The 18,572-nt window shown below is 39.6% G+C and overlaps 1 protein-coding gene across 2 annotated transcripts in view; it reads left to right on the plus strand.

The window, feature by feature from the left end:
- The window catches only part of LOC134529700 (glycogen [starch] synthase), an 81,769-nt gene that overhangs the window by 5,650 nt on the left and 57,547 nt on the right, over positions 1 to 18,572 (plus strand). For both annotated transcript variants that reach the window (XM_063364061.1, XM_063364062.1), the window contains exons 3-5: positions 4,401 to 4,585; positions 11,967 to 12,158; positions 16,821 to 17,018. In XM_063364061.1, coding sequence (XP_063220131.1) covers positions 4,401 to 4,585; positions 11,967 to 12,158; positions 16,821 to 17,018 — 575 coding nt within the window. The remainder of the gene's footprint in view (positions 1 to 4,400; positions 4,586 to 11,966; positions 12,159 to 16,820; positions 17,019 to 18,572) is intronic.

Below are 18,572 nucleotides of genomic sequence, written 5' to 3' on the forward strand. Positions count from 1 at the left end.
TATAAAAAAATTATGATGTGTGAGCTTGAAATCTTGCTGTAATCCATTCTTCAAGTGGGTGTGCACACTTAATATTTCCTTAGTTTATGTAATTTTTTTTTAAATTTTTAGTATTGTGCCGGAAATTAGGCATTTTGACACCTTTTTAGTTATCACTATAATTTTTAATTAATTTTGTAAATTTTATTTTTCTAATTTTATCTGGTTGATAAGGGGGTGATTTACTCTTTGTTTGGCCGGTGTACGCCTCATGTTTAAACTTTGTGCCAGTGGACCGAACCCCCTTTCTCAGGGGGCCTATCTGATATTTTGCTGTCGAATGTGGACGTGGGCAGCCCGGTTGAAATTTCTCTCGCCTGCAGTCACGTCCCGAGTTTGTAATATTATTTCTCTTCATGACCAAAATTCCATAGAGCAGCTTCTGGGCTGCAAGCTGCTACTTCTTAGAGGCCTGCTGAGAATAGCAAGTCTCGTCATGAATGGGTCTCCAGTGGATCTGCGTTCCCAGCGGAGTGGCGTTTTCTGTACATCCTCCCCTCTCCCCCCCATCCCCCTTAGTTCTGAGAAATCAAGCCAGGAGCAGTGACCTGGCGTGAACTTAGCCAAGATGATGGGCTACTTCAAGGACCTTCTCCCTGGTCCGACAGAGACGTCCACGACATCTAGCGGCAAAAAAAGTAACCGCGGGCCTGGTCGCCAGCGTGCAAAGCTCACCCTCGTGACACCTGGTGGCATGTCAGCTCACAGCCTCAGTTAGTTCCCCTTTACGCCGCTAGAGAGCAGCGCCGCGGCGCCATAAGGCCTTATGCTTCCTTCTCGCGGCCTGTTGAAGTCGATTATTTGTAGCTTCCTGTTACCGCCGGTTGAGAGCGCGCATGTCATTTGTTGTCACGCCCGCCTCGGGCACCTCCGCATGTTTTCGGCATAGAACCGAACCTTCCCCCTCCTTCTCCCTAGGGGCCTTAGCGCCCGATTTAATTAGGAGCCTTGTCCACCATCGCCGGGCACTCAGTACTCTGACCTCGGCTACTGACCACGTCTTCTCGGCGTCCTCTGCGCTAAGAGGCTTTTCGCGGGAACTGCGATTTTGGTTGCATAAAAGATGTAGTCAGTTGCTTAAGGGATGTGATCCCATTTGTACAGTAGCCAGGCAGATGTAGTTATTAGAAAAAGTCATGTGTAGTTAAATTTTTTATTTTTTTTATTCTTTAAAAATTTGGTTTCCTAATGCGCATCCGCGATTTCTCGGTGCACGTCATCCTGATGTCGGCGCGAGACACCTCGGAAGCCCTGTTTCCACACCCTGTTTGGTGAGTAATCTGGCCTTTTTCCCCCCCCCCCCCCAAATTCCCGTTTGTTGGCCTTTCACACCGACTGTGTATGACTGTCTGGAAGCAGGTCTAATTCGTTTTGAATTTGACTTGTGTTTCAGACAGGGCCCAAGTTTCTGGGTAGATAAATTGCTCCCCGCATGATCTTCGTGACCTCCAGCTGATTTCCCCCTTTAGAAGAGTTTTCCTCTCGGTCCGACGTCATCCTGGGAAGACCCGGGTGATATGAGCTATATATATTTTCCGCTTGCATAGAAGGAACTAAATTCATTAAAAAGATACCAGCGAGCAGTGCTTTAAGAACGTAATCCTCAAGAACATGTAAAATCAAGGAAACCAATATATATGTAATCGTTGGGAGGATCAAATTTTGGTGCTATACTTGAAATTTTGTTAATGTAAATATTTGTTTGTTAAGGTGTAGTATGTATTGTTTTAAATAATGTAGGGGCGCCCCCTTAACTTTGTTAATTTCTAAGATCTTTATTATCATTTCGAAATAATGCTAAAACAAAACCTCTTAATAATAAAATAATAAACCAGGAAAACCTATAGACCAAATTATTTATATGGGGTATTTATTTATCATATACCTTCTTCTACATAACGATCCACGAACTCCCAAGTTACTAGTGTGCAGGGAGTGTAAATTTTGTCTTGTTCACCGCCTCGTGTCCCCTCTGGTAATTAACTTTAATTTTCTTAATATTTTGCCCATCAGTTTCCAAGGTGGTTTTAATTAATTTAAAATAATATATTTTTTGGGCACGTGGGGAGTTACAATTGGTAGCAGAGCGTGGTTCCAATCCATGGACCTCTGGGTTATGAGCCCAGCAGGCGACCTTGCGAGTAGCAGGTCGTTCGCCCTGCTCCACAAAAACGTATACAGGTTGACCAAGTCAAGCTGACAGTGGAAGTTCGCGCAGCTGTTTGAGTAGCACGGCGGAATTATACGCAAATGTGTTTGGGGACATACCCCCCCACCTTGAAAAATTGTAACGCCCCTCGTGCCCAAAAACTATATTATTTTTAATTAATTAAAAACACCTTGGAAACTGCTGGGCAAAATATTAAGAAAATTAAAGTTAATTACCAGAGGGGACACGAGGCGGTGAACAAGACAAAATTTACACTCCCTGCACACTAGTAACTTGGGAGTTCGTGGATCGTTATGTAGAAGAAGGTATATGATAAATAAATACCCCATATAAATAATTTGGTCTATAGGTTTTCCTGGTATATTATTAAGAGGTTTTGTTTTAGCATTATTTTGACATGATAATAAAGATCTTAGTAATTAACAAAGTTAAGGGGGCGCCCCTACATTATTTAAAACAATACATATTACACCTTAACAAACAAATGATTACATTAACAAAATTTCAAGTATAGCACCAAAATTTGATTCTCCCAACGATTACATATATATTAGTTTCCTTGATTTTACATGTTCTTGAGGATTACGTTCTTAAAGCACTGCTCGCTGTTATCTTTTTAATGAATTTAGTTCCTTCTATGCAAGCGGAAAATATATATAGCTCATATCACCCGGGTCTTCCCAGGATGACGTCGGACCGAGAGGAAAACTCTTCTAAAGGGGGAAATCAGCTGGAGGTCCCGAAGATCATGCGGGGAGCAATTTATCTCCCCAGAAACTTGGGCCCTGTCTGAAACACAAGTCAAATTCAAAACGAATTAGACCTGCTTCCAGACAGTCATACACAATCGGCGCGAAAGGCCAACAAACGGGAATTTGGGGGGGAAAAAAAAGGCCAGATTACTCACCAAACAGGGTGTGGAAACAGGGCTTCCGAGGTGTCTCGCGCCGACATCAGGAGGACACTCAACGAGAAATCGCGGATGCGCATTAGGAAACCAAATTTTTAAAGAATAAAAAAAATAAAAAAATTAACTACACATGACTTTTTCTAAAAACTACATCTGCCTGGCTACTGTACAAATGGGATCACATCCCTTAAGCAACTGACTACATCTTTTATGCAACCAAAATCGCAGTTCCTGCAAAAAGCCTCTTAGCGCAGAGGACGCCGAGAAGACGTGGTCAGTAGCTGAGGTCAGAGTACTGAGTGCCCGGCGATGGCGGACAAGGCTCCTAATTAAATCGGGCGCTAAGGCCCCTAGGGAGAAGGAGGGGGAAGGTTCGGTTCTATGCTGAAAACATGCGGAGGTGCCCGAGGCGGGTGTGACAACAAATGACATGCGCGCTCTCAACCGGCGGTAACAGGAAGCTACAAATAATCGACTTCAACAGGCCGCGAGAAGGAAGCATAGGGCCTTATGGCGCCGCGGCGCTGCTCTCTAGTGGCGTAAAGGGGAACTAACTGAGGCGGTGAGCTGACTTGCCACCAGGTGTCACGAGGGTGAGCTTTGCACGCTGGCGACCAGGCCCGCGGTTGCTTTTTTTGCCGCTAGATGTCGTGGACGTCTGTCGGACCAGGGAGAAGGTCCTTGAAGTAGCCCATCGTCTTGGCTAAGTTCACGTCAGGTCAATGCTCCTGGCTTGATTTCTCAGAACTAAGGTGGATGGGGGGGAGAGGGGAGGAGAGGATAGGATGTACAGAAAACGCCACTCCGCTGGGAACGCAGGTCCACTGGAGACCCATTCATGACGAGACTTGCTATTCTCAGCAGGCCTCTAAGAAGTAGCAGCTTGCAGCCCAGAAGCTGCTCTATGGAATTTTGGTCATGAAGAGAAATAATATTACAAACTCGGGACGTGACTGCAGGCGATAGAAATTTCAACCGGGCTGCCCACGTCCACATTAGACAGCAAAATATCAGATAGGCCCCCTGAGAAAGGGGCTTCGGTCCACTGGCACAAAGTTTAAACACGAGGCATACACCGGCCTAACAAAGAGTAAATCACCCCCTTATCAACCAGATAAAATTAGAAAAATAAAATTTCCAAAATTAATTTAAAATTATAGTGAAAACTTAAAAGGTGTCCAAATGCCTAATTTCCGGCACAGTATATTTATTTGTTTATCAATTAGACTGTGTTTTATTTTTCTACGTAGTTTTGTGATTATAAAACCTTTTTACTTCTAGTTGGCGGTATATACACAGTCATTCGTTCCAAGGCCTACATCTCTACAGAGGAGATGGGGGAGCAGTACTGTTTGCTGGGACCTTATAAAGAGCAATCAGCAAGAACAGAAGTGGAGGAGGCTGACTTTGCCGAGACTAGTCCTTTACATGTTGCTGTTAACAGTATGAGGCAGCAAGGTTTTAAAGTAAGCACACAAATTTGTTTTTAATTTTCTTCAATTTTTTGGTTTTCCAAGTACAAAAACTAGTTAAGTATATCTAGAAATCCTTATATAGTTATTAAAAATAAAATGCTGCAAACATGAATAAATTGTACATAACTTGATAATATTTTTAGCAAGGTTTTAGATTGGTTTTATTAGCTATAGTTTTGGAATACAATTATGACAATAAATTTTAAGTATGTACTGCCATCACTAAAATTGGGACTACTTGTGTTGAATTGGACAAGTAAGTTATATATTTAGGGTGTCCCCAAACATTAACTGCATAACAATAAAAAAAAATATTAGAAGGACCATGCCCAATGTATGTTGTTCAGCAAAGCGTAACAAGCCTGATCAAAATATTGTAACATGATATGTTAATGTAAAAATTGTAATGATGGAAATGAGTATAAAAATTAAGTGGGGAGGGGAATATAGAGTTCATCTTTCTAATAATAGAATTTTACTGTTAACTAAAACTAACCTGTATTTCTTTATGCTTTACGTTTCTCTACTTATTCATCAAGCCGGTTTGGGAGCAAGCAGATGCAACAAATTTAATACTCATAAGGGGATCAAATTCATCATCAAATGCTTCCAGCCTGCAGCCAGATCAGCAAAGTAAAATGCCCACATCTTCCTCTGTACCTGCACAATTCCTCCTCTACTCTGTTCCATTCTTTTTCTGTATCCTGCATTCCTTTAACTATGTGCTCTTCTCATCTCTTCCTTGGTCTTCATTGGGGCCTTTTACCTGTTGTCACCACTCACCACCTTCGGCTAGCTCAAATTTGGTGATGAGTGGAACATACAGGTTGCAGGTCACGAAGAAAGAAGAAATTTATACACAATGTTCGATGTTTTACCTGTTTTTTTAATTAATGGAAAAATCACACTATATTTTGTACAACAGACAGCACAAAAAAAAAACTAACTGTACCGGTACATAAAAAAAAAAAATACACGGAGCCATCGCCCGGCCATGGCCTGCTCGGCCCGCCGCCCGAACAACGACCTGGTGCTCGGACAATGACTGAATTTTACATCCTTCCTTCCCTTTGTGCGGGCAGGGTTCTGGGCTCGCTGACATAATTTTCAGCCAATCACGGCGCAGAGCAACAGGAGCTCCCACGAAATGCTTACTTCTGTTCCCACGACGCAGCGATTTTGTCTCTTTCTCACACTCCCGTGACCGTGACTCACACGCCTAGCGTGTGAAACAAAGCCTCGGTCGTGGAAAAAAAACGAAGGAGAATCACGTCAGTATGCCTTCCCACACAAAGAAGCCAGCAAAAATAATTACTTCAAAAATAAACTTATGAATTTTAAAATTAAAAACAATAAACCCGGTGAAATAATTTACGCCTAACTTCAAAAAAGGAAAAACTATAAATCTAACCTGAAATATAACCAAAAAATTTATAACAAATTATTATTACTGGATTGCATAAGGAAGGCTGTAATCTAGGTTGTTACACTGTGTACTTCAACTTAGAGGTGGGTCGAAAAGTATCAACCTGATACTTTGGCACTGATACGCGCCTGTATCAGGAACGGCAAACGAGTACACTTGAAAAGTATCAGAGATTTTAGTATCAGTTCAGAATTCAGCTGGAACAACACCACGGCCAATGAATACAGTACCCGATCGCAGATGACGGTCACTTGGGCGGAGCTTGTGAAAGGGGAGGGAGCAGGAACGACGAATAAGGGATAAAGAAGGGAAAGAATGTAGGGGAGGAAGCGCAGGGGAAGGCGTTGAAGCCTTGAAGGAGAGGCGCAAAGCGATATTGTTACAAGCAGGGCTGCCACTCATGGGTTTTTCCACCCAGATCTGGGTTTTTCCAATGGTGTTTGGGTTTCTGGGTTTTTAAATAATGAATTCCAACAATTCTAGGTTTTTTATAATTTTAATTATTTTTATACCTAAAACAATAATAAAGGTAGTAGCTACTGTATCTGTTGCAATATCTGTTTGATAAATGCAAACAAGTCTATGTGTTTCACACACAAAAATACATATAAACACAAAACTAGTTTTCAAGAAGCTAAGTCGAATATTAAATTAGACACATTCTTCAAAGAGGCTTGCAGAACACAAAACCAATGCAACAATTAACCTTCAAACCAATCTTGTAGAATCAGACTCTGAATAAAGACTAACGTACATGATGCAGTTTTATAAAAACAATTACCGGTTTAAAGGATGCAGTGATGGTGTTTGTTTTGTCATGTATATATTTGTAGGTTTTTTTATGATATATACTGGTCCAAGAATTACTTATACAGCCATTTTGCTGCAGTGTAATTTTCTTGTATTGGTTGTATTTAACCGTTTTCAGTCTTGTAAGGTAATTAATTGTTTTATATTAAAACCAGTTATGTTTATATTTTTGAATTAGTACGCAAACATTTTCAACGATAGCATTTTAGACGCATCTGGGTTGTTTACCCATGTGTCTGGGTTTTTTTGTAGGTTATCTAGGTTTTTCGTGAATATCAGAGTGGCAGCCCTGGTTACAAGTCGTTTTGTTTATTGTCCTACTTCAAAGTACGCTCAGTGCGCAGTGCGTGCACCGTCTCGTTCAATAATAAAACTAATGAAATTTTAATATTAAAAAGTACATTAATACAAGATATAATATTTATATTTGTGCACCTAACAGCTATGAAAATGCAAATAAATTCTCAGTTGACACTAATAACAGATGTAATCAACATATGGACTTTCTTTTTTCGAAAACAATTAGTAACTAGTGTTTTTATACATTAAAAATTCACGATTTTATCAAAAAATAAAAAAACAGATAGGTACATTAGTGAGCATACTATATCAATGTTTACGTTTCAAATGTTTCTTCAGATTAGTCGATGATTTATAACTCAGTTTTTGTTTACACAAATTACAATTAGCAAACTCATTATTTTCCGTGAAAAAAATTCCACACAAATGAAGTCTTTTTCGTGCACTTATCCATTCCTTATTTCACTATAAAGATACTAACTACAAAGCATGACAGCCTGCAAAATGGTGATACACGGCCAGGACGAACTGCAGTGAATGTTGAACTGATTGATACTGGCTGTATCAGGCGGGCATGAGAGTAACAGAGGTAGAGAATTACCGGGCGTGATAAATAATGTATCAGATTCTCCTTCCGGTCGCACGGTCTGCGTACGCGGAGCTTTGTTGCCTCCTGGGACCGTCTGATACAGAAGTATCAGAGACTTGTACCTAGGTACATTACTGTACCAGTATCAGGTTGGGACTGATACCGAAAATTGCTGTCCCAACCCACCTCTACTTCAACTCCATCATTTTCCCAAGAAACCTCTTTTTTCCCATTCTTTGGATTGGATATCATCATACCATCTCATTCTTGCTTTATCCATGATCTCATTCAAGTTCTGTACCCCTGCTCTTGCTTTCACCATCTCATTCCTGATCCTGTCTCGCTTCACAACTGCCAACATACTCCTCATAAACTTATTGCTCTGATTTTCCAAGCATTTCTCTTATCTAGAGTCAAAGTCTCTGCCCCATGAGTGATTATGGGCACATAGTAAGTATTGTAGAACACTCGTTTTAATTTTAAAGGCACCTCCATATTTTGTACGAAATCTCTTATACACCTGTAGAATACATATTCTGTTATCCTCTCATTATTTCCTCCTTGTTTCTTGTTTTTGCCCTTTCCCTCCAATACATTTCCTAGATACTAACTGTTTGAACTGAATTCCATCTAATACAATCCATTTCCTTGCTCAATTCTTGTTCCTCAACATGACCATCACTTCACTCTTTTTTAGTGCTGAATCTTATACCATATTTCCTCACTTCCTTACACCATGCTGTAAGTTGCTCTTGCACCTCACCTTCCTTTTCTCCTCATACCATCAACTCATCAGCAAGTAGCATGGCCTTCATCTTTCCTTCTCTGATCCTTTTTTTTCACTCTCTTCATAATTCTTTCCAACACTATAATAAATAGCAGTGGGGACAGCAAACTACCCTGCTTCACCCCATTGGCTTGTTTAAACCACTTTTCATCCCAGTTCTCACACTGCTTCTGTTTCCTTTATACATACTCATCATTCTAATTTGACGTCAACCAGGGGCTACGCTCCTCAGCCCGATGTGATCCATCAACCACCTGCCACCACTTTGCTCCCCCCTCCCCCCTCCACAATGCTACTGTGTCTCGTGTGTATTTGAACCCTGCACCAGCAGACGTGGCATCAGTGCATCGCTCCCTTACAGGTGCTGGCGTAGTTAATTGCAACTTTTTTTTCCTCCAAAGTGTTTTATGTTTAGTGGACGGAGTTACCAGTTCAAGACTGACATTTAAATGTAATCAAATATTGTAATAGGACAATATGGGAAATTTAGGCCAATTAGCATTGGCGAAGCATGAGACAAGTGACTGTAGAACTTTCTAGTGTTGTGGAGAGAAAGTACTCTGCGAAATTCAAGTTTACATGTGTTTTAAAGGCAGCTTGGTTACATTTTTAACAGAACACGTAACTCATAGATGTTAAATACTTAGGCTGGGTTCGCAATTAAAAAACATAAGTGAGTGCATAGCAGTCTATGCGCACGATTGTGCACACAATTTTTGCGAAATCGGTTCACAATTGAAATTATACTGTAAATTTTAGCCAATGAAATTTTGGGATGTATCTTACATCTGGTGGCAGTGTAAGTAACTAATTAACTACCAAATGATTCTCCCATAACATCTGACCATCAATTTGTTAGCACAGTTTTTCAACATATAAACAAATATGGGTTATATGTATTTTTTAGTTAACCATTCTAACCACAACACATATTTATTTACAATTTTTGCCAGTGACTTATAAGTAATAGCATTATTTAATTTTTAAAGCAGGAATTACACCTGAGCATTGTAATATCTCGGAGATTTCTCACCACAACATGATTTATAAAATAAAGAGTTCGCTAGTCCTGTCAAAATGGCTTCCTACTCTACTCTTATTGGTTGATGCGCCATGCGTCTGTAACAGAAATAAATGTGCACGACCTGTTGCCCATGCACACAACTGTCCTATGTGCTGTTGAGAATCAGTAGGTTCGAAAATATAATGGTCAAATCTTGTGCGCATGACCTACTGTTACTGTTATTTATTTCTTCCTCCTCCTCCTCTTTCTCCTCCTCCTCCTCTTTCTCCTCCTCTTTCTCCTCCTCCTCCTTCTCCTCCTCCTCCTCCTCCTCCTTCTTCTCCTCCTTCTCCTCCTCCTCCTTCTCCTCCTCCTCCTTCTCCTCCTCCTTCTCCTCCTCCTTCTCCTCCTCCTTCTCCTCCTCCTCCTTCTCCTCCTCCTTCTCCTTCTCATCCTCCTCCTCCTCCTTCTCATCCTCCTCCTCCTTCTTCTCCTCCTCCTCCTTCTCCTCCTCCTCCTCCTTCTTCTTTTCCTCCTCCTTCTCCTCATCCTCCTTCTCCTCCTCCTCCTTCTCCTCCTCCTCCTCCTCCTTCTCCTCCTCCTCCTCCTTCTTCTCTTCCTCCTCCTCCTCCTCCTCCTCCTTCTTTTTCTCCTCCTTCTTCTTATCCTCCTTCTCCTCCTCCTCCTTCTCTTTCTCCTCCTCCTTCTCCTTCTCCTCCTCCTCCTCCTCCTCCTCCTTCTTCTCCTCCTCCTCCTCTTTCTCCTTCTCCTCCTTCTCCTTCTCATCCTCCTCCTTCTCCTTCTCCTTCTCCTCTTTCTCCTTCTCCTCTTTCTCCTTCTCCTCCTTCTCCTCCTCCTCCTCCTTCTCCTTCTCCTCCTTCTCCTCCTCCTTCTCCTCCTCCTCCTCCTTCTCCTCCTTCTCCTCCTACTCCTCCTTCTCCTCCTTCACCTCCTTCTCCTCCTTCACCTCCTTCTCCTTCTCCTCCTTCACCTCCTTCTCCTCCTCCTTCTCCTCCTTTCAATTTTGAATCCTGCCTTATTCATGTATTCACCTTACAAGGCAGTATTGAAAGTTATTTGTCACAGACAGATATGTTTTAACATTCGTAAAATGTTATCCAACACAATAACCGAAAAAGTAGTAGTATCTAATTGGATTTCCAGCTGTTTTATTTTTCAAGGACACAGGAACAACTAATTTGAGCAACGGCAGACAATTTTAAGTATGAATATTTACTGCTCAGCTGCACATCGGTTGGCATTTTAAATAAAAATCCTTAAGTAAGCAACCTTAAACCTATAGAAAATAGGTGTAGATGACTGCAGAAGATTGTGTGATGTAAAAGTTGGGAGAATTGTTTCAAGGAGACAGTTAGAGGCGATAGAAGTACATTGAAACTTTTAAGTGTGAAAAGTTATGTACTTTCGACAAAGCACATATTTTAATTCAGAAATCTTGAAAAGGGCACTTGTTGATAATTTAGACACATGTAATCGTAGAGTACTCTAAGCACGCATGTGCGTACACACACACACACACACACTAAAACACACACATTAACACCCAGACATGCAGGCAAGCGTGCGCAGGCAGACACACCAATTTGGAGCCTTATATTCTAGTTAATAAGGCCTGTGTGAAATAGCTTGTAAACTTGAAATCAAGCCCCATCCCTAACAATCCCTTCTATTTATATTTCATGTCATAATAAAAAAAAATATTTGAAGCAGTTATAGCCCTTTTGTTCAAGTGCATTATGTATATATATTTTTAATATATTGTTTAGTTTAGAGAGACAAATTTTTCCTCAAGTTCGATTTCATGTTAAAAAACTATTTTCTTTATTCCTTTTCCTGTAAGTTCTAATGTAAAAAAGTCAAATCTTGGTTATTGAATACATAAAATAAATTTTTTAAAGTTTAATTAATAAACATAAAAAGACCAAAATGAAAATACACAAATTTCATTCCTCAGACACCGGTAAAATTTAGTTTTCCTAGTGCTGTGAATTTTAGGAACAACATTTATGTCTCATCCTTCATAAGTAGATTGCTTAGCACTGCAGGCACTCACCTGTCCGGCCCAAATCATGATGTTGGGTCGGATCTGCTGTCGGCCTCGAGCAGGCGGTGAGTGTGTGGCGAGGCAAGAGCAGTATTGGGTGGGTGGTCCGGAATCCTAGATTGCGACTTGGCTGAGCCGGGCCCTCTTCAGGGCCTGTTTGAATGACAATGCTAAACATGCTTACATGGGACCAGCCATCTCAGTTGTCAGCTTGATGGGCTATAAAGTTTAATAATTTTTTCCACCATGTCCGAAGTTTTCATCTTTTTTTGTAAATTTTTTTTAGTTTGTTTTATTGAGTTACAAATATAAAATATTCAAATGTTTTAAAAACATTTTTAATTTTTAAATAGTTTATTAGTCACTTAAAATAATTATTTCTGTTATTTTAGGTGCACACAGGAACATGGCTGGTGGACGGCAACCCTCAAGTTATCCTTTTTGACATAGGCTCAGCTGCATGGAAGTTGGATGAATACAAGCAAGAGTTGTGGGCTAAGTGTAGCCTTGGGATTCCCCACTTGGACGTTGAAGCAAATGATGCAGTAATCCTTGGTTATCAAATGGCTCATTTCATTGAAGAGGTGAGTGCTAATTTTTCATTTAGTATACAGTATTATATTTTTTAGCTTAATTAAGATACCTCGGGAAAAAAATTAACCTTGCTGAAATAAGTTTCGGTTTGTAATATAGCAGTGGCAGTGGCGTAGCGTGGGTGGGGCGGAGGGGGCGGCCCGCCCCGGGCGGCAGCCCGCGGGGGCGGGTCGCCGGTGAAGCGGGTTGAGATCTGATCTATGATTCATTCATTGCATGTGTCACACACACTATAATGTTCCATTTTTATCTAACATTTTGCGCACCAACTATTTTTTAGTATTTATTTAAAAGAAAAACTGCGAAATCACTGACAGAGCTCTTTATAACGTGTGTTTGTTTACATAGGAACGGCAACATCGCATCACGCCGTGCCGCCCGGCGCGCGCGAGCCGAGTTGAGCGGCACTCCTTATTATGTTAATTACTCATACAAAATCTTTTGTTTCACGCGTCGGCCCGTGTCGATGCCTCTCTTTCGCACTCATTGAATTTAGTACTACGCAATGTACTGTAAAGTTTGACCTTAACCCAGGAAAAACCAAACAACTTCCACAAACCGGGACACAGTAAAACTCCTATATTGCCCCGTACCGCGAGCGCAGGTAAACCCAAAAAAGTATTAAAACCCAAACTAATAGCAGGCTTAAAAATACTAATAAGGTTGCGAACAGTGAGAGGAGGCAGCAAGTTAAAAAGACGCAAAATTTATATGACAACATTTAATAAATATATATATATATATCATAAAATCGTTTCATCACAAATCGGCGCATCCATCATAAAATACATACCATATTACTACTTATAAAAAAATAGCTATATAATAATACTAAAAAAATACTTTAACAATTCCCCCCAAAAATTATAATTTGATCATATACTTCGGAGCTCCGAAAATTAAATATAATTACCAAAAAGGCATTAAAAATACATAAGAACATATTAATACAAATACAAATATAGATACGCACCGGGCGTATCACCGCTGTAAATACCAATTCACATAGGCGAAATCTAGCAAAAAATTGACACACCTTAACATGCAAATAAAACTCTGCGCTTTAAAAACCCTCTTAGTGGAAAGTAGAGACCGTTTCGTGCAAGAAGCAATTGACTTTGCTAAGACTCTCTGCGAAAAACTAGGAATCGAACTCAAAACGAGAAGAATTCGCAGGAAAAAACGCATGCATGGCGATGAATCTTCTGAAGATGCAGCTTTGTCTCACGAACAGGAAATCCGTCGAGAGATTATCTCATCATTCGACAAGATCATTCAATAAATGACGACTCGATTCCAGCAAATTCAAGAAATATCGGACAAGTTCGGATTTTTGATGCCAGCGAAACTTTTGGACAGCAAGTTCGAGTGTGATCTTTCCCATGTATTAGAAGACATCGACAAGGACGAGTTTCAGATGGAGCGGAAGCGTCTTCAGCAGTTTGTTGTTGTTGCCTGTTCTGAATCAGAGGAAGATATAAGTGGCAAAGGACCACTGGAGCTCCTCCAGTTCATTCAAAAACTGAATCTCGTAATTTCGGTTCCAAATATAGTCATCTTGATTCGAATATATTTGACTTTGGCGACTAGTGTTGCAAGTTGTGAGAGAAAATTTTCGAAGTTGAAGCTAATAAAAAATTACCTCAGATCTACTATGAGCTCCGCTAGACTATCAAACTTGGCTATATTGTCGATTGAACAAGAATTGGCTGCTAATATTGATTTTGACAAAGTTATTTCTGACTTCGCTGCTCATAAGGCCCTTAGAATCCGCTTGTAAAACCGCTCATCCTATTTTAACTTCAATAAAAGGTACCTCATTGCATGTGAAATTTAATTTTAATTAAGCACCTATAGAATGGGGGCGGCAAAATGGGTCTCCCGCCCCAGGCGCCGAGATGGCACGCTACGCCACTGCAGTGGAGATACCACAAATGACATGATGTGTTTGGAAAATTTGACAGGTTATCAGGTGTTGGAAATTCTGAATAATAGAGAAAAGATGTGCAGGCAAACCAGAAAGGCATTGCAATATAGTCTTTAAATAAATGCAGTACACTATGTTGTAATTATATAGTTATTGGTATGATTGAAAAAGAGTGGTAGTAAGTCAAGTGATGAGTGATATTTCTTCAGCAAAGAGCACTGCATATTTGGTGGTGGATTACTTTGTGCTCATCGCTTTGAAATTTCATGTAGTGTATGTCGTGTCTTATGTCAGCTGTGTGGTTGTCTTATAGTCCGTAGAAAGTCAAAGTACAATTGCAAATCCCGTGACAATGTTAGTGAAGGTTACACAAAATACATTTTAGACTGAAGTGATTATGTTACAATGTAGTGAACAGCAGAATGGCAAGTCCATAGATTAAGTTGTTGTATATCAGTCAAGCTCAAAATGTGTAGTGCTACAAGTTAGTAAATAGTATTTAAGGGTGGCCTGCAGCAAAGAAAAATGATAGAAAAAAACCAATTTCACACAAGAGATAGACTGTATGAGATATGAGATGTCAAACGAACAGTATATATTCTGAACAAAAAGATAGGTACAAGACAAAACATAATTTTTTTTTTTCAGTTTAACATATATAAAAGTGTTATGAGACATTTAACAGTCTATTACTTTACGGGCTTTATTCCATGTGCAAAATTATGTAGGATTCCCAGGGGGGCCCGCGGGATAATGTGTATCGTTCCCATTTCACAGTTATGATTTTGCAAGCGCAAGCGGACCCCCTCAGAAAGAGGCTTTTTGATTCCCTGGGGGCCAGGGCTCCTCTGTCCTCCCCCCTCCCCCTTCCACGGGTTTACGCCCATGCTCCAAACAACCACTTCGGTGCATAAAAAATTTGATTCTTGCGGGAGGTTGGGTTTAATTAAACAGGCTTTCTTGCCACAAGAGTGTGGCACCTTTGTGCGCCTAACCAGTTGGGGTGACAACCAGTTGGGGTAACTAATTTTTTTGGCTGTTCCTTTTAACATGTTTGTAATACTAAGTTTTATTTTAGGATTTAAATTTAATATAAGAAATTAACTTTATGTGTTTAAAAATTGTCAGAGCTGGCATTATGTATCCTTTGGAGCTTATGTACCAGGTAACATCTGTAACGCGACACAACTATTTATCAGCTCCAGATTCTGATGTGAAACGGTTCTGATTTCGAGCATTAGTTTGCAAGCACCATTAAAAATAATCTTCTGAAAACTTGTAAAATTTTTCAGCCACTTTACTAACAATCGTAGAGTACTTAAAGTCGTTGAAATAAAAATTTATGATAGTCATTTATAACTAGCCAATATACCTATATCAGCCTTAAGCTATGGCCACACAGGGCGCTATGCTCGCTATGTTTGCTATGGTCGCTACATGAGAAAAATATAGCCAGCTGCATTTCAGGTGTCACTGGCCACAAAGCTGTGTTCACTATGTTCGCTATGTTGACCATCCTGGGGATGTTGCCGGGTGTTTGGTTTGCAGCTAATTTTCTAAACTTTGTTGACTTTGTGCTTGCGCAGATCAGCAAAAACATCTGTTTTCATACAGAATTGTACAATACTTCTGCGTTTGCTTTCTATGAAGTTTAATTTTTCTCAGCATTGTGCTTTAAATAGTCATGTCAATGGCAAAGTTAATTGAAGGAAAATGTCTATGTTTGTGGAATAAATCGATGGAAGAATATATAAGGCAAGATAAGCTGAACAATGCCTGGGATTTGATTTTGAAGGAATGATATCAAACTGAGTTGTATTTATTCTGAAATGATCCATAAATTTGGTTTTGTCTTCACCAACTTCTTCATAAAATGATGAAATTGTTTAAATTATTTTGATTCTACATTAACTTCATGAAACCATTTCTTTTTATGTTAACATACTGTGAGAGCCAGCAGAATATTATCATCGGAATCACCACTTGAATCCCGGGATGCATCTCTCCAACATCGTGAATTAGACTGATCTGTCTGGCTACCTGGTGCATCGAACATAGCAACATTGTAAACATAGCGTAGCTTTCTGTGTAACCTCGCCTTAATTAAACTTTGCTTGTTAATGACAATTTTTGGGCCGTTAGTTTGGTTTTAACAACAATTAACAACAATATTTTTAATGATTAATACATAATCAATGAAGGCTTCTGCAATAGACAGAGAACCACGATTTTCATTCAACTACAGGTTTACCAGTGGCTCCAGTTAGATGCATCAAGTGTTGGCAGAGGAATAGAGCCGATTAAAGCTCTGGGGGTCACTGAAAAATGTAGAAGATAAAACTGATAGCTACGATAAATAAAGATGATGCACTATGGAAGATTTAAGGAAAACTATATTAATTAAAAACTACAAACATTGGTAAATACTTGCTTAGAACACATTATGAAAATATTATTCTTATAAATAATAATTATTAAGAGTAAGATTGCTGTAAAAGAGAAGTAAGAAGCAGATGATGTGAAATGTTGACACACTTTAAGAACTTTAGTTTTTATGGTTTTACAGTGTTCAACATCAAGGTCTTTAGCGTAGATAAGTTTGAAGTGAGGTCATGTTTTTAATTTGATTGTGCTACAAGTCTCTGTTCACTTTATTTTCATTGGTTAATTGTGATCAGTATCTTTTCCACAATAGTGATGTTTTGTTTGTGCTGTTTGTCAACAGTTCCGCAAGGCTGCTGAGCAGAACTCCGAGTGTTCTCCGCGCATTGTTGCTCACTTCCACGAGTGGCAGGCAGGAGTGGCCTTGATAGTGTTACGCACAAGATTTGTGGATGTGGCCACTGTGTTCACAACGCATGCCACACTTTTGGGTCGATACTTATGCGCTGGCAACACTGACTTCTACAACAATTTGGATAAGGTTTGGGAACATTATATAGTAAATATTTTTTTTTTTTTTTTTTGCCCTCTAGACCACAATATTTGTCAAAAGTGTGATGTGGCTATTATTTATTATTTGATGTTCTAGATGGTAGTGTAGATCCAAATAGAAGTCTGGCAGTGGTGAAGGTAGGGGTGGTAATAGAGGAAGGGAAGGAGATACAGATAATAATCTATATCCATACCTGCCAACTTTTACGGATTGTCCGTAAGTTTTACGGATTTTAATACTATTTTACTGTTTTACGGACGTCTTTAATATCTTACGGATTAATTTTTGCATGGTGGTTTATTACCGTTCACTGTACCGGCCATGTTACCGACGCACCGACGGAAGGCGGAATGAAAACAAAACAAGAGATAGTTAGTTATTTGTAAATGGTTTGGACTGGTCTACGTTTGTTTTCCACTTAACACAACGAAAAAGTGCTTCCTTAAACGGAGGAACGGACCACAATTGTGACGTCAGCCCTACCTCCTTGGTCTGTTCCTTGTTCTTTATATTATGTCCAAAATGGCTGACTATTGTTCGTAGTTCCAATGTATTGCTGCGCAACCGTTTTTTTGTTCTCGTTTGTATTTACGTGATGGGAACCATGAGTAAGCTAGCCAACAAGAAATATATTCAGACTTACCGTACTGCGTATAACAACGAATTCTCGTGTATTCTGAAATCGCAAAAAGGAGAAACTTTTGTGTTTTGCACAGTGTGCCAGTGTGATTTTAGTATTGCTCATGGAGGTAGGTCCGACATAACTACACACGTTAAGTGTCCTAAGCATAGGAAAAACGTGCTTTCTTAGGAAGAAAATAAGAAGATTGATAGCTTTTTCACCAGTACTGCACACACGGGGTTGGAAGTGACGAAAGCAGGCACTGTTGATGGCAAGTGGGCTGAATTATCAAGAGTTCGTGGAGTAGATGGCTTCCTGAAGTATAACAGACTGTCAAATGCTATCAATTCTGTCAATTCCCCACAGTAATTCAGAATGTGAGCGCATTTTCAGTTTGGTAAAATAAACAGAACCCAATTTAGGTCCTCCATGTCATCTAAAACTTTGCAGTCTATTTCTGTGTTGAAATCAAGGAATTGTGTTTGTTATGAACAAAGATTTACCTCAGATTTATTAGGTAAAGCAAAGAAGGCAACTACTGCACATTCTAAGTCTTAAAATTGCATCAAGGATGATAATCAGGAGATAACTGAAATATGTAACAAACATGTGATACTTATAGCAAGGTATGTCTTTAAGTAATCTTGTTTAGTGAATACTATTGCTTTTGTTTTGTACTTGATCATTTTGCTTTTCATATGCATGCTGTGTAAATTGGCACATTCTGGATAGGTTTAGTTTCCCAGTACATTTACAATATTGACTGTATGAGGTTTTCATTCTAGGCCATAGATATGCCCTTCATGTCATTAGTAAATTAGCAGAAACCAAATGGAATAGAAAAATAGAGAATAATTGCACATAAAGCATGTAAAAAATTGCCGCATTTGATTTACGATACATTTTCCAAATTTAAAAGT

This window comes from Bacillus rossius, chromosome 2, assembly GCF_032445375.1.
Source record: "Bacillus rossius redtenbacheri isolate Brsri chromosome 2, Brsri_v3, whole genome shotgun sequence".
Classification (NCBI taxonomy): domain Eukaryota; kingdom Metazoa; phylum Arthropoda; class Insecta; order Phasmatodea; family Bacillidae; genus Bacillus; species Bacillus rossius.